This window comes from Diabrotica virgifera, chromosome 4, assembly GCF_917563875.1.
Source record: "Diabrotica virgifera virgifera chromosome 4, PGI_DIABVI_V3a".
Lineage (NCBI taxonomy): Eukaryota > Metazoa > Arthropoda > Insecta > Coleoptera > Chrysomelidae > Diabrotica > Diabrotica virgifera.
In genome coordinates this window covers 106,479,480-106,505,588 of record NC_065446.1, presented here as the reverse complement: position 1 = coordinate 106,505,588, position 26,109 = coordinate 106,479,480, and the positions used below count along the sequence as shown (strand labels likewise).

General features: G+C 32.4%; 1 protein-coding gene across 2 annotated transcripts in view; it reads right to left on the bottom strand.

Moving 5' to 3' along the window:
• Nucleotides 1–26,109, bottom strand: part of LOC114333334 (xanthine dehydrogenase) — a 132,818-nt gene that overhangs the window by 89,330 nt on the left and 17,379 nt on the right. Inside the window, exon 2 of one of the 2 annotated variants that reach the window (XM_050648325.1) lies at nucleotides 21,703–21,809. The exons of the other annotated variant lie outside the window; for it this stretch is intronic. Coding sequence (XP_050504282.1) covers nucleotides 21,703–21,759 — 57 coding nt within the window. The 5' untranslated portion in view covers nucleotides 21,760–21,809. The remainder of the gene's footprint in view (nucleotides 1–21,702; nucleotides 21,810–26,109) is intronic. 2 annotated transcript variants of the gene reach the window in all.

The window sequence follows — 26,109 nt, the reverse complement described above, 5'->3', positions numbered from 1 at the left end:
TAATAAGTGTTATCATGGATATCAACGATGTGCGCACTCGTTTTAATAATTATATAAACTTAATAGTCAAGTCAAAACGTGATGACAATAAATAATTTTTAAACTGTGACTAATACAATAGCCGAATAAGTGAAATTAAAGAAGCGAAAAATATTTTGAGAACACCAGGTGCTAAAAAACAACAAAGCACTATAGAATGAAATTCAATGATCAAGCCAGCTCCCGCCAGCCACCTGCCTCTTGGAAGTTTAAACATTAATTTAAGCGAAAATCCATTGTTTATTTGTGAAATAAAGATTTTTCTGATTCATGACAACAATAAAATGTATTTTGAATTAAATAAATTACATACATTCTTCTTTTTTTTTGTTAAATAATTTAATTAAAAAAATTTTTGTTGAACACCCTTTATAATTAATTATGTAAGTGTTTATGTTACTGAATAGAGAATTGAATAGCTTTTCAAATGAGGTAGCACACGACTCCTATTTTCATTTAAAAAAATCATTGATTACGTCATCACACCCAGATGGATGACGTCACTAGTATGCCATATATGGCAAAATATCATAATTTAAAAATACGAATCAACTTGTTTCGGGATTTTTCCTAAAGATCGCCGGTTTACGAAATAACGAATTTATTTCTTTCATTTCCACCATACTGTATATAAAAATATTATTATTTCCTTGTTTGTATTTATGAATATGTTACCCATACTATGATAAATAAAGACGTTCTATTTGTTTTAATAACTACTTATATTTCTGCAACTACTCTCAGAAACATCTTAGTATCTCATTTTAAACACTTATTGACTTACACCGATTGGCTTCTGAGGCATCGACTTATCAACATTGGCCATTTGCTTCTGGCCACTGTCGTTATTGACCGGTTATTGATGAAAAATCTAATTTTACGTTAAGTTTTTACAACATTGGCCAATATTTAAGGTTATTGTCGTTAATGGCCGGGAATTGTCGTTAATAACCAAGGAAAATGGGCATTCACGACAATGCCCGGCCATTAACGTCAATGTCCAATTTACATCATTGACCGTAACATATATATATATATATATATATATATATATATATATATATATATATATATATATATATATATATATATAATCCTAAACCCATTTACCCTAAGGTGTCGGGTGTAATGTATTTAGTTAGTTGCATGCACAATTTTTCTCCATTGCTTCTTATTCTTTGCTTGGTTTCTTGCTTGTTCTTTGCTGATTCCTCGTGTTTCTAGGATTGAGGCTACATTATCATCCCATGTCTTCATTGGCCTGCCCCTTGGTCTCTTGGTTTGTCTTCTGGCTTCCCATACTTTTTTAACTGGTCTTTCTGGGTTCATTCTAACCTTACAAATACTTGGGAGTACAAATAGAGAGCAGAGGAACTGAAGAAACTGAAATAAGTTCCAGAATAGAAAGTGCTGCTCGGATGTACCACGCAATCAAAAGTACGTTTCTGTCAAAAAAAGAAGTATCCCAAAAAGCCAAAGTGTCCATATACAAGACGGTGTTTGTGCTGATTTTAACTTTTGGTAGTGAAAGTTGGACGCTTACTGATAAGTTAAAATCGAAAATACAGAGCATAGAAATGAAATTTCTTAGAAGAATAATGGGTATAACCAGGTTAGACAGAATTAGAAATGAGGCAGTCAGAGAACATCTTAAGGTCAAACCAATTATTAAAAAAATTGAAGAGGCCCAATTGAGATGGTATGGACACATGGTTAGAACATATACAAATGATATCTATAACATAGCTAGGTCTACACAGTCTCTGACCGATACATTCTGGTCGTTAGGGGCATCTGCACAGAGAATGGAACTAAATATAAATGTCCAAAAGACCAAATATATGTGTTTCACTAGGTCAAGCAACCAAACACCTAGAAGAATAATAATTGATGATTTAAAACTGGAAGGTGCGGACACCTTCATATACCTCACTTCATAAGCTCACTGTTAACTAAAGATAACAACGTCAGAGAAAAAGTTAAAAGAAGAATAGGGCTTGTCTGTAAATGCTATTCATCATCATCAGCCCATAGTCATCCACTGCTGAACATAGGCCTCCTCGAAAAACTTCCATTCATATCTATCCTGCGCTGCTGCAATCCAGTTGGTACAAATCCTCTTTATGTCGTCAGTCCATCTTGTGGGTGGTCTTCCCGGGTTTCGTCTATCCACTCTCGGTCTCCATTCCAAGATTTTTTTGGTCCACCTATCATCTCTCATTCTAGCGACGTGTCCTGCCCACTTCCATTTAATTTTGGCTATGTGTTTTATTATGTCTTCTACACCACTTCTTCTACGAATTTCTTCGTTTCTTAACCTATCTCTTAAGGTTATGCCAAACAATGCTCTTTCCATTCTACGTTGCGTCACTTGTAGTTTTCGTGCAGATGTCCTTGTTAGGGTAAGTGTCTCTGCGCCATATGTAAGAACAGGCAGGACACATTAATTAAAGGCTCTTCTTTTTAAGCTGATAGGTATATCACCTTTAAAAATATGACGTAGTCTTCCATATGCTGCCCATCCCAGAGTTATTCTTCTTAGCAGCTCAGCAGTTTGATTTTCTCTGCTAATTTTTACCGTATGTCCAAGGTATATGTATTCTGTCAACAACTTCAATTTCGACTTCTTCTACCTTTAAAGGATGGCTCGGAACTAAATTCGTCATCATTTTGGTCTTTTGGTAATTAATATTTAGACCTACTTTACGTGCTGCATCGTGGAGTCATTCAATGCCAATGATATGTTGAATGAACTCCGCGAAAAAAAATGTTACCGTAGATTGGGGATACTTTGAACTCGGGGGTTATTTTGATCAAAACTTTAAAAATTAATTATATGCCTCAGGCGTGTGCGCTTAGCCACTGCCGATAACCGAATTTTGCCTAGTCGGCAGCAATGTTACTGTTATTTAGTATTTATGACCATTCGATACCGATACACACGCGTGTGCTAGAAGTACATACAAGCATTTTTTTGGAGTATTGAGTTTAACATCAATTTTGTTAAGTGAAAAACTTCGTATTACATATCACGGTAAGTATATTGTTTATACAACGTATTCTTTCATGTAGTGATTAGAAGTACTTTGATCATGAATCTCACTGAAAATAACGTAAGCAGGTTATGGGAGTGATTAAGAGTACGGCGTGAAATTACTGGGGGAAACATTGATCAATACAATGGGCAACATTGATCGTGTGATCAATGCTACCCCAGACGATCCGTATAATCGTTTTTTCGAACAGATGAAAATATTAATCAAATAAATATTATTTAAACGTATTCTTTCTTGCAGGAAAATGCCCCGTAAGCATAAAAGATTACTTGGCAGCAGAAGTTACGCTGATTACCCTCCAGCAAATTTAGAAAGAGCCATTGAACGGGTAGTTGAAGGTACACTATCTATTAGAGAAGCATCAAGACAATATAAAATTCCCTTTGGTACCCTGTATAACAGATATAAAGGAAAACATATTGGCACCCCCGGACGTCCTACTATTTTCACCAAAGGAGAGGAGGTAGCAATTTTAAAAGCAGCCGCTAAATGTGCTGACTGGGGCTTTCCTTTATCTATTCAGGACCTACGAATGATGGCAAAATGGTATTTGGATCAACAAGGAAAAAACGTGGCTATATTTCAAAATAATCTGCCTGGTATTGACTGGGCATACAGCCTACTTAATAGGCATAAGGATTCGTTTGGGCAACGACTAGCAACAAATATTAAACGTGCTAGAGCTGCTGTTTCAAGAGTTAAACTAGAAGAGTTTTATAATAACTTGGAGCCAGTAATTAAAGATTTGCCCAGTTCCAACATTTTCAACTATGACGAATCTAATTTGTCAGACGATCCAGGGAAAAAACGTTGCATATACAAAAGAGGCATTAAGTACCCCGAAAAAGTGATGAATCACTCCAAAAGTTGTACCACTATTATGGTATGTGCTGCTGCAGACGGAACTCTTCTCCCTCCCTACGTCATTTATAAAAGCATTCACCTGTATGATACGTGGAAGGAAAATGGACCGCGTGGTTTACCTTGCTGCGATAAACCATGCTGCAACCAAGGGACGAGGTATAATCGTACTCAAAGTGGATGGATAGATGGCGTAACTTTTAGAGACTGGTTCACAACTTGCTTTTTACCCCATGCACGACGTTTAGAAGGAAGAAAAGCTTTGATAGGAGATAATTTGTCGTCACACATGGATGTTGAAGTTCTTAAAATGTGTGCTGAACATGAAATTGACTTCATATGCTTAGTTCCAAATTCTACCCATTTGTGCCAACCACTGGACGTGGGCTTTTTCAGGCCAATGAAACAGGCTTGGAGGACGACGTTAACGGATTGGAAATTACAAAATTTGCGACTAAGTACAGTTCCAAAAGATATGTTTTCATCTCTTTTAAGGAAAACATTAAAAACTCTTGACGAAGTCACTCCTCGAGTTTCGAAAGGTGGTCCATCCCAACAAACGGATAAAATTGCGTCAGCAGTAAAGCGAAACTTAATTAGCTCCTTTCGTTCTACTGGTATTTATCCGTTTTGCCCGGGTAAAGTTTATAAGAAATTGCCAACAGATGACGCTCCACAAGATCCCACGGACGCCGTTGAAAATGCATTAACTGCACTTCTAAAGGAGCAAAGATTTGGAGGACCAGAGAGACCAAAAACAAGAAAAAAGAAACTAGATGTAGCTCCCGGAGCTAGTGTGTCAACAGCAATAATTGAGCAGCAATCAGAAGATAGTTCAGATAAAGAAAGCCACATATCACAGTCAGATGAATCCGAGTCCGAAAATGAATCAGACTTGTTAGAAAATGAAGAAAACTACGAAGTGCAGTCTGAAGTAGATAAGGTTCAAGCAGGTAGATATATTTTAGCAAAATTCTTATCTCAGAGAGGAAAAAAAACTTATATCTATGTCTGTAAAATTTTGGAGGTAGAGCCGGAAGTAATAGTCATAGGCTATAAATCCATAAAACCCAGCAAGACAGAATTTAAGATGATTGATGCCGACATATCCCAAATTGGTAAGGAGGATATAGTTGAATTTTTACCAAATCCCGCATCTATAGAGTGTTTAGATGGAAGCACCAAATGCATTTTTGAAAAAGACATTAAAGTAGTTGAAGTTTAGTTTAATTTGAAACACGTTAACATACCTTATTTTCCTGTAAAATTCGTAGTTTTTAAGTTGTTGAAGTGCAGTTTTATTTCATTATCATCAAATACATTATTTTCTGTAAGTTTCATAATTTTTTTTACCCTAAAAAGTCACAATAAAATAAGATTTGTCAAAATATGTTTTCAAAGTGAATAACATTGGGGATACTTTCATATTAAACTAAAATTACATGTGTGATCAAAATATCCCCATCTACAGTACCTATATCTTTGATCAGGTCCTTTAAATTTTTTTTCTTGAAAAGTATCAAACATTTAGTGTTAATATTTATTGTGTGTCTTGATAAACGAAACCCGATTATTACTGATTTTTTTAGTCGATTTTAACTCTTAGATAAAAGTTTTGTTTAACATTAAAATTTAAAAATGATCAGTGTATCCCCATTCTACGGTATGATGTTCTGAAAAAAAAACTGCCCTCAAAACTACTCAAAAAAAAAATTAACCGTCTATAAGACACTAATAAAACCAGCGCTAAAATATGAAGCAGAAACGTGGACACACACGGAAGGGCCAAAAACTGCTTAACAGTGGAGTAGCTGACAGGCCCGCAGGGCCTTCATGCTCAATACTTCTACATTCTTAAATTGGGGATCAAAACATATTTTCCTAATAAGTATCAAAATAGGGAATTTGGTACAAAGTAATGAAGCGGGTAATAGACCTACCAGGCCGTTCCCACTTGTCGTGTGTCGGATTCGTATATTAAATCGGATGTTGGCCATCCTATTCACATTTCGAATCGGTTGTCGTTTGTCGCCAAGGTCGAAGTTGATGCAACACTCTACGCGAGGGAACTGTGATAATAAAATAAAATGTATAAGAAAATCAGCATTTCAAAAGGGCCGGTGTTTACCTATCATTTTTTATGGTTCTCAGATATGGTATTTCAGAACATATCTACTGGAACCTCCGATTAAAATACAGATCCGACACACGACAAGTGTGTAACTCTTACTCTTAGTCCATTCTTTCACGGTTTTTGCTCTAAATTTTAAAGAACCGCTTGGATTGACATGAAATTTAGCATACGTATAGCTTACATGTCAAAGAAAAAAAGTGATATTGTGCCGATGTGTGCTTTTGTCCTGGGGGTGACTTTCACCCCCTGTTGGCGGTGAAAAAATTTATGTCCAAAATAAGTCCGGAAATGGGTAAACTGACTAATTTTAAGTAACTTTTGTTCTATAGAGCTTTTTCGCCAAGTCAACACTTTTCGAGTTATTTGCGAGTGAATATGTTCATTTTTCAACAAAATACAGTGGAACCCCGATAAGTCGGCCCCCGATAACCCGGAAGTCCGGCTAACCCGGACCGATTTTCATCAGATAAACATTTTGATTTTCAATATTTTGTATTTTTCAATTTAATTGTGGCTTATTTCCAATCAAAATAGTTAATTATCAGACAAACCTTTCAACAATAAAAATGTATGTAATATAATATTTGAGAGATAATGTGTACTTATGTGTGTAATTTGAACTATACGATATTAAAAATGACTCATAGCACACGCCTCAGAAACAACAGCCACCTGTCTGTAGTATCTATTCCTTTTTATTTCAAACTGTCAGCGTTGTTTAGGAAAGACTATTTAAAAAATTCTTTTATAAACAATGGTCTTTAGTATTGTGTGTCTTGTATTGTTCGCTTCCATTTGCTTACGTTTGGGTTTGGTGTTTTTTTTAGTAATTTTAATGAGTAGGCAGGTACTGTGCATATTTATAAATATATTTCATGTTATTTCAATTCTAACGGAGTTTATCTGTAAGTATACCGTATTTGATTAATTTTTACCATATTCTCCGGCTATCTCGGATTTTCGATAACCCGGATCGGTCGCGGTCCCGATTAATCCGAGTTATCGAGGTTCCACTGTAACCACATTTTTAGACGGTTTTTTGCAAATAACTCAAAAAGTAAGTATTTTGTCGAAAAAAACGTTCTTAGCAAAAATATAGCCTATAAAAAAGTAAAAAAAAATGATGTACGCGTTAGGTCTCTGGATCTCGTAGAACCAGAGTTATAGCCAATGAAAAATAGATTCATATTTACCAAATTTCAAATAGAATATTTCGACGTGAAATATCCAAAAAAGTAAGTACTTTTTGGGGAAAACCCCAATTTGATTCTATTGGGGATTGATTCTAGATATAGAATACTCCTCAAATACATATACGACAATGTAACTATGCAAATAAATGTATCAGAAGGTCTAACAACAAGCAAAATAAGAACGGATAGAGAGGTTAGACATAGGACAGAACAAATAAAACAAAAGTGATGACAAATCAATATATCACAATCGACTTAGATGGAAGTGTCAAAAAGTATACCTAGGTCACACGATCAAACTAGACAAACAGAATCAAACTGTAAAAACAACTAGAAGAATCCGAATGACTTGGGCAGCAGTAGCAAGACTCAGTGATGTGTTAAAGAACAAAAAGATACCAATAAATCTAAAGAAAAGGGTATTCAATAGTTGTATTCTACCAATTATGACGTATAGAATGGAGACGATGACACTTACAGAGGTATCAGCCAATAGATTGAGAACGACACAGATCTCTGAGGGAACATATAGTCAATTCTTTCACGGTTTTTGCTCTAAATTTTAAAGAACCGCTTGGATTGACATGAAATTTGGCATTCGTATAGCTTACATGTCAAAGAAAAAAAAGTGATATTGTGCTGATGTGTGCTTTTGCCCTGGGGGTGACTTTCACCCCCTTTTGGGGGTGAAAAAATATATGTCCAAAATAAGTCTGGAAATGGGTATACTGACTAATTTTAAGTAACTTTTGTTCTATAGAGCTTTTTCGCCAAGTCAACACTTTTCGAGTTATTTGCGAGTGAATATGTTCATTTTTCAACAAAATAACCACATTTTTAGACGGTTTTTCGCAAATAACTCAAAAGTAAGTATTTTGTCGAAAAAAACGTTCTTAGCAAAAATATAGCCTATAAAAAAGTAAAAGAAATGTGTACGCGTTAGGTCTCTGGATCTCGTAGAACCAGAGTTTAGCCAATGAAAAATAGATTCATATTCACCAAATTTCGAATAGAATATTTCGACGTAAAATATCCAAAATATTAAGCACTTTTTGGGGAAAACCCATTATAACTTTTTTAAAGTGTTTAAAAAAAGCTTTATTTGTGTTTTTACAAAAAGTTTGTAGCATTAAATTTAAGCATGTTACGCTCAAAATAAAGTTTGTCCCTTTTGTTTTTGCAAAAAAAAATTGGGAAGACCACCCCCTAATTAGCAACTTAAATGAAATTAATCGTCACCGCTGCACAAATTATTTTACTTATGTTGTGTTTATATGATCTGTAAGTTTCATCGATTCAAAGTGCTTATTTTTGAAAAAAATTTGGTTTCAAAGGAACATTTTTAAAAATTTAAATTTTGAAAAATATGCTTTTTTTTTCAAAATAACTTAAAAATTGTTAGAGATACCATAATCTCGAAAAACAAAAAAAGTCAGATTTGCTTTTCTGAATATCACGTATTTTTTTGTTTTTCTGTTAGACAAAAATTGATTAAGATTTGGTGTTTCTAAATTTGCATACATTCGTGATCAGTGACTCGTTCAACCCATTTTAACTACAGCCCTTTCAATAATAAGGACTTTGAACCGATGAAACTTACAGATCATATAAACAATATATACACGAGTCAAGAAACTTGAGAAGTCGTAACGAGTTCATTTAAGATACTAATTAGGGGATGATTTTCTCGATTTTTTTACCAAAACCAAAAGGGACTAACTTTATTTTGAGCGTATTTTTGATGCTAGAAATTTTTTTTATAAAACAAAAATGAAGCTTTTTTTAAAGACTTTAAATAAGTTGTAATGAGTTTTCCCCGAAATGTGCTTCATTTTTGGTTATTTCACGTTAAAATATTCCATTTGGAATTTGACGAATATGAACCTATTTTTCATTAGCTATAACTCTACTTCTACTAGGTGTAGAGACGAGATATATACATATACATCATTTTTTTTAAATTTTTTACAGGATATATTTTTGCTAAGAATGTTTTTTCGACAAAATTCTTACTATTTGAGTTATTTGCGAAAAACCGTCTAAAAGCGTGGTTATTTTGTTGAAAAAATGAACAAATTCACTGCCAAATAACTCGAAAAGTATTGACATAGTGAAAAAACTCTATAGAACAAAAGTTACTTAAAATTAGCCAGTTTATCCATTTCCTGACTTTCTTTGGACGAATATTTCTTTACCCCCAAAAGGGGGTGAAAACCACCCCCAGGACAAAAGCACATATCGGCACAATATCACTTTTTTTCTTTGACTTATTAGCTATGTGCATGCCAAATTTCATGTCAATCCAAGCAGTTCTTTAAAATTTAGAGGTTTTGCAATATTTTACCGTTAAAGAACGGACTATCTTTCCGGTTGCAATTTAGCGTTTCGTGGACATGTTGGTAGTTTAGATGAAAGTGAATCCCAAAAAGGTAATTTTTTGTAGGTGGTTTATTTACTAGCTAAATATGATCCTGTTTTAACTAAATTAATCGATAAAAACAGTACCTAACTTAAAAACAAATTACTTGAGCCCCCAAATTCAGAACAAAGTTATAAATTTGCTGGCTCAAGAAACTGAAAACAAATTGATTAATTTAATTATAAAAGTTATTTTTATTCAATAATTCTTGATACCACTCAAGATGTTTCAAAACACGATTAGCTTAGTTTTATTTTGCGGTATGTAAAAATAACTTGCGATAAAAATAATTCACCTTTCAAAGCAAGTTGTTGAAAGTTTTTTGTGATTTATTCGCCTATTAGACCAAAGTGCAGAAGGTCTTGTAAATGAACGTTTAAAATTAATACAATCAAAGCACCCTTCCATACACAACTGCAGAGGAAAGGGGTATGATGGGGCAAGCGTTATGAGTGGTGTATATTCAGGCGTACAAAGGCGCATAACTGACATTGAAAAACAGCTTCCTATGTTTATTGTATTACATTCCATAAGCTGAGCCTAGTGTTGAATGATGCCGTTGCTGGTGTACAGGAGTAGGAGCTGGTTTTGTTTACGATATAATTAAGAGATTATATGTTTTTTAATGCCAGTATTAGAAGATGAAATGTACTATGTACTATTATAACTTTGTATTCATCCTGTTTGCCAACACTTAGAAGGTTATAATGTGAAACCCGGTGGTCATCCAGACATGATGCTGTTATGACTTTGCGCCGAGCTTTTCATTGCTATCTAAAAAAACGATGAAAAATTATAAGTTAATGCATTATTAGAGCATATGAATAATTTTGAATTTGCCGTTAACATTACTATTCAATCTAACTTCAATACTTAACTTCATTAATCTAACATCAAAACTATTGCAATCTGAAACGGCAGAGTTAACGGCCACCCTTTAACTTTTTGAAAAAAACTCGTGATAATCTTCGAGAAATGAGAAAATCGTTTTCCGAAACTTTAGCAGAAGCAGCAGGAATAGCAGAATAGTGGGGTATTATATCGAAATTTAAAAATAAACGGATAAAACGCATAAAAATATTTTACGATAAGCTCAGTTGCGACAAAAAAATAACTTATAGAAAAAAAAGTTATGAAGTTATCTAATGTTTTTAATGTAAATTTAGATAAAATGTTGCAAGAACTTACTAATAGGTTAGTCGGATTAAGTGACATGTAGATATAATAGGTTTTCATGTCTATTCCCAAAAAATTTACATATTAACACTAACTGATGTAGACATTAAAAATAAAGGCCAAATAGTGCCATTTACATATATTTTAGTAATTATACTGTTATTAGTGGTCATGTTTATAATAAGGGGCCCCACAAAAATTGCCGCGGGAGGGAAAATTTCTGAGAATGTGTGGAGGAATAAACAGGCAACTTTGATTATATATAAATTTTTGGCAATCTGACGTTGTAATATTATTTAAGGTAGCACGTCTTATATGCATGTGGCATGTAATCAGGCGAAAGGAAGGTGCAACAGTAAGAAAAGTGTTTGACCAAAAAGGGCCGATGGGATATGGAGCAGAAGAAAGGAAGAAAGACAGAGACTTGGGTATTAAGACAACTTAGAGGACGATAAATAATGTATTGGAGTTAAAGCATGGAGAATGGTTGCTAGCCATAGGATTGAACGGAGGATTGTTCTATAGAAGGCTTTGGGTTATCTCGTGATGTGATGCCACTGATGACTAAAGAGGCATCTCCGCAGAAAAACCTCTTGGATGCTCCCTTTCCCAGCGCAACCAAGATCAAAAACAAGTAAAGCCTCCTTAACGTTATGTCTGCTGTTTGGGGTGGTAGCTTGGTGGTCTCCACGAGGCGTGACCTTTTTGTTTTGCAGACATGAGAACACCTTACTCCGGGAACCTCAAGTCTCCTACATACCTATACTAAAATCACAATAATCATGCACTAGAAATAAACAAACCAAGACACTTTAATGTTACGAAGATTACTACGAAATCATGATATATATTTCAAATCACAAATTATAATTACAAAATTTATACATTGTAAGTCATGATTCGTGAGCGCTCCTCGTAACATTCAACATGTCTTGGTTTGTTTATTTCTAATGCATCTTTATTGTGATTTTAGTAAAGAGCTGGGATTTACTTTGTTGCTTGTGTATATTTGTATGTGGTATGTGGATATCTAAACTCATCATACATTTCTTGTACTTTTTAGAACTATTCTTAATCAATTCACTATTCAAAAAAGTGATTAGTTTGGCAGAAGCACTTCTGTTTGCACTTACCTTTATCTTGGATCTACTTAAATAAATTAATTTAATTTAAATTTATCAGGTGTTTTAAAAAAAAATTGTTTCAATATTAGTAGTTACTTCATAAATGATTAGATAATTTTGCGTACCATAATATTTTTATAAAAACGTTTTAGCATGACAACAACATTTACCAAAACTATATAAAATTAATTTTGACGTTTATTTTGGGATTTGTTTTTATTGTCATATTTTTATCGCCTTTAGCTGTATACGTTTTTATACTTTATACTTACAGTAGGAAAAATGAAAGAATACCCATGAACGAACATATAAAACACGCTGTATTTTCCTGTCATCGAGTCACACAAAAAATTGGCCAGCGCAAGTACATGTAATAATTATTGTTACATGTACTTGCACTGGACAATTTTCTTTGTGACACGGTGACAGAAAAATACAGCGTGTTTTATATGTTCGTTCATGGGTATTCTTTCATTTTTCCGACTGTATATAAAATATTTAGCCAAATACTTTATAAATCAGTGTTTAAATGCTATCAAAACAAACGGATTTTTTTAAGCAAGGCTTTTGCCGTTAGAATAATTCTTCCAATGTTTAAATCCATTTATTATGGTAGATAAAGTATTGAGGTGAATCAAGACACAGGTCAAATTGAGCAGTAGGTATATAGTCCAGAGTAATAAGGATTTTCTCGGGACACTCAAAGATCCAGGTAGCTGACTATTTTTTAGTTATTGTAGACCTATAGGAAGAAAACCTACCTGTTTCTTGCCTAGAGTTCGCGTCCATTTTTGAATTATTAACAATTTAGTGCAAAAATCGCAATTTTTTCGATTTTTTGCTTTCCATTCAAAAGCTAAATAGTTGACATAAAATTACAAAATCCAGTTTTTTAGAACATTGAAAACCCTTCAAAATGCCGATTTTTTTAATTTGTTGCTACGCAAACTGCGAAATAAGTGAAAATCGTTATTTTTTAATAACTTTTACTAAAACTACCTTAGAACTTTAGTGTTTCACCCAAAGTTGGATATTGGCGTACTTAACAAACCTTCAAAATTTGAGACCGATCCATTAATTAGTTTAAGAGTTATTCTATTTGTTTTTCCCAGAGACCTTTATTTTGCAATAAGATAAGACAGAAAATAATGAACATAGAGTAATTCTGAGTATGCCAAATGAAAATAGAAAAGTGATGGTATCAAAATGTATTGAAAAAGATAAAAAAATAATTAATATAGTCAAAAATCCTAATGCCAAATTTTTGAAATTTTGTAGTTTCTTAACATTTAGAATAACTTTAAAAATGTTGTCCGTAGAAACAATATTTTTATATATTCGAAAAGATAGTATTTTAACACGAATTTCCAAATAAAAAAATATACTTAGCTCGGGTTTATTTGGGACAAAGTTAATCATATGTTATTTTTTAATTCACAGCTAATTTGTTTATAATAATTAAGGAATCCTATTAATGCCATTTTGAAGAATGGGATTTGCATTTTTTCTTAAAAAAAGTGCACAAACATTGTACCTTCACAGCACCCTATACGATTTTTCAAAAATTTAGTTCAAACGATTACTAGGGGGAACTTACAAATCCACCGAGTTAAAATACCGAAAAAGCAATTTCAATCGAATATAATTTTCTGTATCTCCGGATCAACTCAATGGATTTTGATCTTTCTTTTTTTAATTTGTATGTAATTTCTACGTTCATTACAAATATGCCATTTGTTTATAAATTTAATAATTAGTAAACAGTCTAATTTGTTTAAACAATTCTTGAAAAAATAGTTTTTTTACAAAAATCTATTTTTTTAATCATAGTATCATTAATGATCATAGAAAAAGTTAAAGTACACTTTAATAAATAAATGATTTTTATTAGATAATTATTTATTGAAGATAATTTATTTATTAAAGTATGCCTTAACTTTTTCTATGATTAATAACGACAGTATGATTAAAATCATGAATTTTTGGAAAAATTTATTTTTTCAAAAATTGTTTAAACAAATTAGACTGTTTATTAATTAATAAATGTCTAGACAAATTGCATTATTGTAATGTACAGAAAAATTACTTACGAACTAAAAAAGAACGATCAAAATATATTCAGTAGATCCCGAGATATAGAAAATGATAGTAGTTTTAAGTTGCCTCTTTTAGTTTTTGAACTCATGTATTTGTCGGCTCCCAGATCCCCTTTCACTTACCACGACTAGTCACCAATTGAACTACATTTTTAAAAATTCGTGTAAAATACTAGCTTTTCTAATATGTAAAATGATTTTTTCTACGGACAATATTTTTAAAGTTATTCTAAATGTTTATGAACTACAAAATTTAAAAAATTTGGGATTAGGATTTTTGACTATATTAGATAATTTTTATCTTTTTTTAGTAAATTTTGATAGGATCAGTTTTCTACTTTCAATTGCCCTCTCTTTATTATTTTCTGTCTTATGTTATTGCAAAAAAAAGGTCTGTGGGATAAACAATTAGAATAACTTTTAAACTAATAATTAATGGTTCGATCTCAAATTTTCAGGGTTTGTTAAGTACCCCAATACCCAACTTTGGGTGAAACACTAAAGTTCTAAGGTAGTATAAGTAAAAGTTATTAACAAATAACGATTTTCACTTATTTTGCAGTTTGCGTAGCAACAAATTAACTTTTTAACTTTCAAAAATCGGCATTTTGAAGGTTTTTTAATGTTCTAAAAAATTAAATTTTGTAATTTTATGTCAACTATTTAGCTTTTGAATGGGGTGCAAAAAATCGAAACAAATAGGCAAGAAACAGGTAGGTTTTCTTCCCATAGGTCTACAATAACTAAAAAAGTAGTCTGCTACCTGGACTCTGGACTACACTGGAATAAACTGGTTTGCATCGAAGAATGAAGAAAATACGTTTGAATCGTCAGGCAATGTTAATATGTATCATTTTTCGGCACTGCGTTTTTCTGTCCAATCACGAATGTTATTGGGTCATGATATCTTCTTCATTCCAATTACTCTGCGGCCCTCGATTTCATCTTTCATGATAAGCGTAAGAATTCTGTACCGTCCCATTTTATCTTAAGGTGGATTTTGCTATTTTGAATAATACAACATCGTCTACATCAGTGGTTCCCAACCTTTTATGTCTGGCGACCCACCTTCTGATGTTTTTTCATATTTGCGACCCATCCCTCACCCATTATGATAGAAAATAATAAGGAGCACGGTCACTGTACGCTACTCAGCTACTGTAAGAGCCACGCCGCGACCCACCTGAAAGCTGCCCGCGACCCACTAGTGGGTCGCGACCCACCGGTTGGGAAACGCTGGTCTACATGATCAAAAAGCTGTAAGAGTAATTTGTGAATACCTAACAACGGAGAATACAGAAATAAAAAAGCTGGACATAGACGAAGGTAAACAAATTAAAGGAACAGACAAGTACAAGTATTTAGGTTTTATATTAGTCCAGAAAGCCACTGCGCATCCGCTAGGGTAAATATTCTAATTCGGATTTTTTGCACAATATTACTTAAAAAGGACTCCTTTTAACAAATTTGCATGTTGCCAGGACCAAAAGGTGGTCAAACATTTTTTAAACGTTTTTTTTTTGTTTTTTCCTAAAATTATTTTTTTTGCATGAAAAAAGTTATTTTAGGTTTTTTGGATCATTCCAAACAGAAAAGGTCTTTAGTGACTTTTCTCTAAAATTGATAGTTTTTGACATATAAGCGATTAAAAATTGAAAAATTGCGAAATCGGCCATTTTTAACCCTCAAAAACTATGTGAAAAACTGAAAATTTGAATGTTGCCAAGGTAGGTAGATATTCTTTAAACATCGATTGATGAAATCCCGAAGAGTTTTTTGCAATACAATATTCAGAACTCCTTTGTTTTTTAATTGCTAATCAAGCGTGCGCGACACTATTTTCCACCGACAGTATGGTGCAAATTAAAGGAATAAATTCGTTATTTCGTAAACCGGCGACTTAAAGGAAAAATCCCGAAACAGGTCTATTTTTATTTTTAAATTATGATATTGTGGCATATATGGTATACTAGTGACGTCATCCATCTGGACGTGATGGCGTAATCGATGATTTTTTTAAATAAGAATAGGGGTCGTGAGCTAGCTCATTTGAAAGGTTCTTCAATTCTCTATTCAGTAATATAATCATTTACATAATTATTTATACAGGGTGTCCAAAAAACTTTTATTAAATTAAATTATTTGACAAAAAAAGAAGTAGAAGGACACCCTGTATAAATAATTATATAAATAATTACATTACTAAATAGAGAATTGAAGAACTTTTCAAATGAGTTACCACACGACCCCTATTCTCATTTAAAAAAATCATCGATTACGTCATCACGTCCAGACGGATGACGTCACTAGTATACCATATATGCCACAATATCACAACTTAAAAATAAAAATCGCCCTGTTTCGGGATTTTTCCTTAAAGTCGCCGGTTTACGAATAACGAATTTATTCCTTTCTTTTGCACCATACTGTGTCGGTGGAAAATAGTGTCGCGCACGCTTGATTAGCAATTAAAAAACAAAGGAGTTTTGAATATTGTATTGCAAAAAACTCTTCGGGATTTCATCAATCGATGTTTAAATAATATCTACCTACCTTGGCAACATTCAAATTTTTAGTTTTTCACATAGTTTTTGAGGGTTAAAAATGGCCGATTTCGCAATTTTTCAATTTTTAATCGCTTTGGGTGTGAAAATTGGACAATAAATAAAATCAAAAACAAAATAAGAGCAACAGAGATGGAATTCCTAAGGAGAAGCTGCAGAGTAACAAGAAGAGGTAGAATTAATAACATAGAGATTAAGAGAAGAATGGGAGTGATCTCAGATATAATAGACTACATCCAACAGAAGAGATTAACCTGTTACGGACATGTCAGAAGAGCAGACCAAAATCGTTGGATAAATAGAATAACAGAGTGGAGCCCAACAGGAAAAAGGAAAAGAGGCAGACCCCGAAGATCCTTGAGAGATGAACTGGATGAAGCAATAGAGAGAAGAAATCTACAGGAAGGGTACTGGCAAAAGAAAGAACTGGAGAGAACGTTAGTACTGAAGGAATACAGTGAAAACTCTGGAAATTCTTAGTACCTATATATAGAATAATTTGTAAGCAAGGGTTTGAAAATTAATTGTGATAAAACTCAATACATGGTCACTGGATATACCGCAGAAGACCTGGAGATAAATAAAACTAAATAAAACAAACAAATGAATATAAATATCAGAGACGTGGGTGACAAATAAAATAAAGGAAAACAGAATAAATGTAATGGAAATTATATTTTGGGGAAGAAGCTGCAGTTTAACACTTAAAGGAGATACTAAATGGTGAAATATAAAAACGAAGATTACTCTGGAATGGACTTCATTGAAGAAGATATTATAATGAGACAAGAAGAATATGACAATTGGGATATGGTAAATGGCAAATCATATATATGATGCTGGTTACAGCTACGGATAAGTAAGTAAGCAGGTAAGTTACCAATTACGTTTTTGTTTTCCGAATAAGCGAGATGTTAATGAAATGATTATTTTGATCTGTGTATTTCAAATACGGAGGTTCAAAATTATGAAATAAATTCATTTTTTCGAGAATAGGCCACTTTGGAGAGTGGCCTGTATATATATATATATATATATATATATATATATATATATATATATATATATATATATATATATATATAGATATATATATATATAATTATTAATATGTAGTGACTGTTAATAATACAAAAAATAACATCAAAGTGTTTCACTTCTAATCAGCCCAAAACACATTGACTGCATTCCCCAAAATTATTCTTTTTATATATATATATTTCATAACAGTGGGCCAGTCATCCATTTGGGTGTGATGACGTAATCGATGATTTTTTTTAAATTGGAATAGGGGTCATGTGGTAGCCCATTTGAAAAGTAATTCTCTATTAAGTAATATAAACATTAACATCATTATTTATACATGGTGACCAAAAAAATAATTTTTAAATTAAATTAATTGACGCAAAAAGAAGAATTTATGTAATTTATTTAACTCGAAATACATTTTACTACTGTCAGAAAATAGAAAAAAATGTTTATTTGATAAATAAACATTGCTTTTCGCTTAAATTAAATGTTCAACGTGCCAAGAAGCAGGTGGGTGGCTGTATGCGAATAGCAATGTTTATTTATCAAATAAAAATTGTTTTTCTATGGATGCTATACAATATGCAACTTCTCTCACTACTTACATACATTTAAGACGAATCATTCCTCATGCAGAGAGAAAAGTCGGCCATTGCAGTGAGAAATATTTTTTCTCACGGGTTCTCCTACGATCTTTCATACTATGATCGCCGTTTCCATGGTAACATGCACAATACTAACACAATTAATGTTGTCAAATAAATGTGTTAATGCAAAACTTACCAGGAATTGCTTTTCAAAACTGTTCAAAAATAACTGTTAATTAGAATTCAAAAAAATAAAGTATATAAATTTTAAGAATATTAAATACCTACATGTATATGTATTTTATTTCAATTTATGCATATAATATACCAGGGGTGGCCAAACTGCGGCTCGCGAGCCACATGCGGCTCTTTGAAGGATTACTTGTGGCTCTCGATTGTACCCGAGTTATTTTTCAATTTTGTATTAGATATGATTTAAAAAAATTATTATCGTTCCATAATATGTGTTTCAAAATGTCTTTTAATTTACTGACAACAAACATGAAAGACTGTGTAACAAATTCCATTTCCATCCAAGATAAGAATGATATATGACAAATCGAAAACTGCGCTAACGAACATTACATAAGAGTGGCGCAATGTAAAAGTCAGTAATCAACCGAATCCAGACTGATTTTTGTATAACTCTTGCTACAGATGTAATTTGTAATTTGTATTAGGTACACATTTTGCATTTAAGTCATTTTACTCGACTTAGAAAAATTTTTTTACCATATTATACTAGAAAAACTTAACGAGTAGGTATATAAAAAACCGGAAGGAATATTGACCGAACTCCAAAATAGATTTGAAGAATTAAAATATGTTAAATCGTCTCTTCATTTTTTTCCGAATTCATTTGAAATGAACATAGTTCATAAGGTGAATTTTTTATTATTACCAATATATGACCCAAACAACATATGGAGAATTACAATTAATAGATACGCAAGAAGATCAAGCTCGAAAATAAAACTATAAGTCGACGCCGAATACCGAATTTTGGAAATTTGTACCAAAATCCAAGAAGGTACCCTAAAAAAGAATGCTTGTCGAATTATTTCCATATTAGGAACAACGTACTTGTGTGGACCATTTTATTCCATTTTATAATTCGTGAAATCCTAACACCGATCAATATTACCTAACCAGCATCTAAAAGAATTACTGAGAAGTCACATATTAATCACCAAATTCTAAAGAATTATCAAAAGAAGGAAAACAAAAATGTAATTAAGTTTACTTTACTTTACTTTACTTAATCAGTAGACCCATTAGTACCTTTCGGTGTAGGGTCATTTATAATACAATTCATTAAATTACAATTCAATAAATTACAATATTTTACAATCTTCTGAATTGTCCTAGCTCTTAACGAACTTTCTCCATTCCTTCCTATTGGATGCCATCTGTGTTGCTTCCTGCCAAGTCTTACCCTTACTCTGCAGTATCTGCGAAATGTCACTGTTCCATTCTTTGATGGGCCTTCCTCTTCTATTCTTACCTATTGGTTTGGCTTCCCATACTCTTTTCACTTGTCTATCATTGTCCATCCGGGTTAGATGTCCGAACCATGCCAATTTTTCTTCTTGATTGTGTCGAGTATCGGCTTGATTTTGAGTCTTTCTCTTATTTCTTCATTTCTGATTCTATCTGTTCTTTTTACTCCTATCGTTCTTCTGAGGTATTTCATCTCTGCTGCCTGTATTCTGCTTTGGTGTCTTTTGTTTAATATCCAATTTTCTGCTCCATATGTCACCGTAGGTCTATATATTGTAATTAAGTTTAAATATTTCGTAATTGTATTTCGGTTTTCAGTAAGTAAAAGTTCTGTTAAAAAAATTGTAAATACCTTCTATACATAGATACTTTTTGAATAAGTATTTTATTGCGGCTCGCGAAAAACTTCAACTTGTGAAAAGTGGCTCGGACTATTAAGAAGTTTGGCCACCCCTGTAATATACGTAAAAGCACCTAAATTATTTAATTTTGAAGTTTGAATTCTTGACAAAACAGTATCCAGAGAAAAAGTACAGTGTACAACACATGAGAAAATGACATATTTCTCCCTCGTTTGATTTGCGGCCATCGTCTCGTGCTTCGTTATATAAATAGGTATATCGTTTTTCTCACTTGTTGTACAATATACTATTTTGTTATATTTTCTGACAGCAGTAAAATATATTTTAAGTTAAATAAATTACATACATTCTTTTTTTGCCTCAATTAATTTAATTCAAAAAATATTTTTTTGGCCATCCTGTATAAATAATGGTATTAATGTTTATATTACTAAATAGAGAATTGAATAACAATACAAATAAGCTGCAACACGACCCCTATTCCCATTTATAAAAATCATCGATTACGGTATCACGTCCAAATGAATGATTTTAACTATTTATAATGGGAAATAAGCCACAATATTATTAAAAAATGATTTTTATTAACGTTTCGACGCCCAAATCGGGTACCGTTATCAAAATAGTACTGACATAATGAATGATGTCACTATTATGGCGTATATGTCAACAAATTAATTTAGAAATAAAAATCGACCTATCTCGCGATTTTTCTCCAAAGTGGTCTATTCTCGAAAAATGAATTTATTTCATAATTTTGAACCTCTATTTATATACCTGTATATACACGGTGTTTGTAAATAAGTGCAACAAACTTTAAAGTGCCATTCTGCATGAAATAATAATGAGAGTTTGCTATATAAACGTATGTCCGCAAATGCTTCGTTTCCGAGATATGGGATGTTGAATTTTTTCTTACAAACTGACTATTTATTTATTTCTCTGAAATCGAGTGAGATATGCAAATGAAATTTGGTGGGTTTTCAGAGGTATTTATTTCGCATTTTTTGACATACAATTAAGAATTTTATATTCATCATTGGCACATATACGGGTAATGTTCTGAATTTTTTTAAAGAAAAAAATAGTACGCCATTAAAATATTTCAAACTAAAAATAATTTTTAAATTTCTTGTTCAATTTATGACAATAAATCTATCTTTCCCTTTTTTAATAGGACTGGCCGATTTTATGCAAAAAAATAAAATATTTTAACGCGTACAAACTATTCGAACTAAGTTTCTATATGTATATTCATTTACCATTACCCGTATGCGCGCCAATGTTGAATCAATTATATGTAAAAAAGCGCAATAACTACCTCTTAAAACCCACCAAATTGCATTTTATGTATCACAGCCCGTTTTAGAGTAATAGATAAATCGTCAGTTATTATGAAAATTTTTCACACCCCGTATCTCGGAAACGAAGTATTTGCGGACAAACGTTTATGGAGCTATTATTATTTTTTATGAAAAAATTACTCCTTAAAGTTTACTTTAAGTTTAGTTTAGTTAGTTTAGTTTATTTGCTATTTTTAAGTCATAATATTAAATATCTACCTTTTTTCCATTCACATAAAACACTAAGGTACGATTTGAATCAACTTGCATCACCATGTCTTCATATAAAGCTTTTTTCAAACTCGCTCACAAAACTGTCTCACACGCTTCAACAAAAAATTAACAATAACTATATTATATTACAGCTTAGAAATAGTTTTTATCGTGCACGTGACCTTTCACAACATAATAATATTATACTTAATAGGTACATGAAACACGATGGAAATATCAGTGGCGGCTCGTGGCCTTGGAGACAGGGTCGGCAAGGTTTTTTGTCTCCTCATATAGGTATACCATCAAACTAAAAGGCTTAATTCATCATAGGAGATTTTGTTGCTTTTTGCTTTTTTTTTTATTTGATGTACTTGACATTCTCTCTTATTTCATGGTGTTTCGACAATACGTGTTCATTCTTTTGAGACAAGGTAAATCCCGTTTTTTTTTAGGCAGAAATTGGTGGTAATAAGAAAATTGATAAACAGTTTGTTGTAATGAATTGCAGTACTTACTACATAGAATTATACATACATATTGTGCAACTTATCCCACTTTCTGAAAATATTTGGACCAGCATAATTTTTAAGTACCTAACTTGTAATAATAAATATCTTGGAAATTATTTGGCGAACGTAACTTTTAAATTTTAAATCGTCAAAGAGGTCAAAAATTTGCAAATCTTCAAAATTCGAAAAACGAGTATCTATTTGCATATAATAGTAGGTATCCAAAATTTCAAGATATACTTACTCGTTTTTCGAGATATGTATCATGTCGTTGTCTTTTTTGGGGTGGTTCGGAAATATCAAGCGAATCCAAAACGTCACTGCGTATATATTGGAAACTACTATCATTACGAAAATCTCTGAGATTTTGCACCAGCTTTCGTATTCTATTTTTAGAATAAAGAATGTCAGTTGACTGATTTTGAACAACAAGGAATATCTTGGGCAAACTCTGTCTTAAAAATATTTAAAAAAATATTGAAAGAGTCATTAGTATTTAATAAAGTTCTCAAACCGATTGCTTCACGGATCGAGGTATCGCCACTTTCAAAATCATCGCCTTCGATAATAAAATCAAAAACTTCCAAAAGCTGTTCACGAAAATCTTCTACAGATACTAAAACTATAAGAGATAATCTGCTTAGATAAAACTAACCGAGATTTACAATTTCATCGCGTGTGACAAACTGTTCGCTTTTTTTCGAAACAAATTTGTTCTAAAGCAGTAATCCATTTAGGTGAGCTAAACTGGCAAGAAAAGACGATATTCTTTATTTTTTTACACGTATCATGTAAAACTAAATTCATTATATGCGCATAATAGTGAGTAAATAAAGCTTGTGATGCAATAGTTTTAACTTTTGCCTGGAGACTATTCAATTCACCACTCATCACAGCAACGCCGTCATAGGATTGCCCCAGTTTGCCCTACCAATTTATTTTTGGTATCAAAAAATTTGAATCTGTTCTTTAAAACACCAAAAATATATTCTGCCTTATTGCTTTTACTCACATCTCTAAAACCTAAAAACCTCTCATAAATATTACCACGTAACGCGTATCGAACAAAATAATTGATAATTGTGGAAGAAGTTTCATCTACTTTCAGTGAAAAGCAAATGGTTTTCTAAATCTCAGATTCAACAACTATTTATAGTTATTCAAAATTTAACTATTTGATTATATGTATTAGTTCATTCTGTATTACGAATACACTTCGAATCAGAAAGTAAATAGGTATTTCTAAAACAATTTTATTAATTCTCAATAATTACTTTGATTTTTAACAAATGCTTCGATCCATCATGTCCACTAAATGATAATTCCTGACAACTTAAAAAAATTACAATATCAATTAAACGACGTAAAACGGCGTGATTATTTTTGACAATTTCTACCGATGCATGCTTCCAAATGAAACACCGACCGGCAGACCGAAATGTGCCGTACTTGGCCACGTACTTGGCGCTTAACCTGCCATGCCGTATCTGCTATTGCCCACGGAGAGAAGTAATGTTCGCTTGCTCATCGACTTGTATGTCGTTGAGTTTTACGTGTAAATTGTCAAGCTACGGATGTTAGGGACGGCTAGCCGAAAAGTCAGATAAATGGCTCGGATCATTCATTTTTTGAGAAGTCTGTTATGCGCAGGGATCACTTAAGGCTCGGATTGATCAAATTCTTTTAAAAACCATGAATAAAATTTAGTCTGTATTATCTGATAGATTTTTTTTTATTTCACAGATACAAATATTTAAAAAATCTATATCTATAAATGTGTGGGTCGGCACTGCCGACCCTGCCGACCCTGACCGGCCGCCACTGGGAAATATTATTTGTTATCGGTTTAAATTCTCAAACTGACGCATTCTGCTAGTAATATCATAATCCTACTGTGAACCAAGGCAGCCAACGTTTTGCTATAGTAGAGGGGTATCGCGAATGGGTTCATTCCCAGTGAAGATGGAATAAACCGGTGTTAATTTCAGTAATCTGTCTGTTGTTTATTTGTTGTCTTCAATTTTTTTGGTTCGCCAGATATGGAGGTTAAAATTCCTTAATATATAATAGAATAATAATTGTTCTTTCAATTAATTTTATTAAGGCCTTTTAGTTTATTATAGTGATTTTGTTTTGTAAAACTTTTAGTGAATTCAAATAAGATATACCAACGGAATATACCAAGTAAATAAGATATACTACAACATCTGCCGCATCGCCAGGGCCGCGTTTAGGTCAATTGCCTCCCTAGGCAATTCTCTAGTAGCCGCCCTTCAAACATGTACCATTTTTGCGAAAAAAAAAATGCAAGCAGAATTTTTTATTTAGGGAGCGTTCAAGTATTATGTAACGCGATTTTTAAAGATTTTTGACCCCCCCCCCTACGTAACGCAATTTTTGAAGATTTTTGACCCCCCCTAACCTGCGTTACGTAATACTTGAACGGTCCCTTAAATAAGAAATGTATTGTTTGGAAATGTATTAAAATGAGGAACATAGAATTTATAAAAAATAATATTTTACACAAGTGAGAAGAACAAAAATCACACTGATCACAGTTTGGTATGAATTCACTTTTGACCGGTGAAAATAAACACAGAATGTTTTACATAAAAATGAAAAATTATGATTATGTATAATTTGCAATTTGCACTAGTATAAGATAGGAATGTGTTGCGATAGCAGTAGCCGTTATTTTTTAACTGTTATTTCACTGAAGCTATTTCACACTGTTACATCATTTTCATAATAACTGAAAAGGTAGCTGACTACTTTTTTAATTATTGTAGACCTATTAACAATTTAATTTGTATGTAATTTCTACATATATTACATATATGCAATTGTATTATAAATGTATTAATTAATAAAGGGTCTAATTTGTTTAAACATTTCTTGAAAAAATTATTTTTTTCGAGATACCTATTTTCTTAATCATATCGTTATAGTATGGTATAACTAGATCCAAACCCAGACATCCAAAGTGAAATTTACCCTCCAACACCAAATTGTTCTATATGGTCTACATAATGTTCAGAAAAAAGTCACACCATTTTAAGCGTCGGGTTTAGGGGGGAGAGGGGGGAGAAATCGGTAAATTCGTAGTTTTTTAAGTTTTTCGTCAATATTTCTAAAACTATGCGGTTTAGCATGAACAACCTTCTATACAAAAATGTTCTACATTAAATTTGAAACAAAAAAGTCCGCTGCATAATCCGTCTAAAATGAACGGTTCCAAAGTTATGGAGGTAGTATAGTATAATTGGTCCAAAAAAGGCCTAACACAGACATTAAAAGTAAAAGTTTTCCTCCAACACCAAATTGTTCTATATGGTCCAGATATTATTCAGTAAAAAGTTATTCAGTTTGGGGGGTAAATAGGGGAGAAATCGGTAAATTAGTAGTTTTTTATGTTTTTCGTCAATATTTCTAAAAATATGCGTTAAAATGTTCTACATTAAATTTAAAACAAAATAGGTCCTATACATAATTGTTATAAAATCAACGATTCCACAGTTACGGAGGGTGAAAAGTGGAGGTTTTCGATACTTTTTATATTTTTTGAGCAATTTATAATATTTTTACTGATTGAAAGAAATTTTCTTTAACAGGATTTGCTATTTCAGTGGCCGATGGTATGTTAGTGATAAGCCCTTGAAGAAACGTCAACCTCACCACCCAAAATCATCTTCAATTGCCCAAGAAATATAAAAAGTATCGAAAACCTCCACATTTCACCCTCCGTAACTCTGGAACCGTTGATTTTATAACAATTAAGGATAGGACCATTTTTGTTTTAAATTTTATGTAGAAAGTTTTTGTATATAACATTGTTTACGCTTAAACATAGTTTTAGAAATATTGACGAAAAACGTAAAGAAATAACTAATTTACCGGCTTC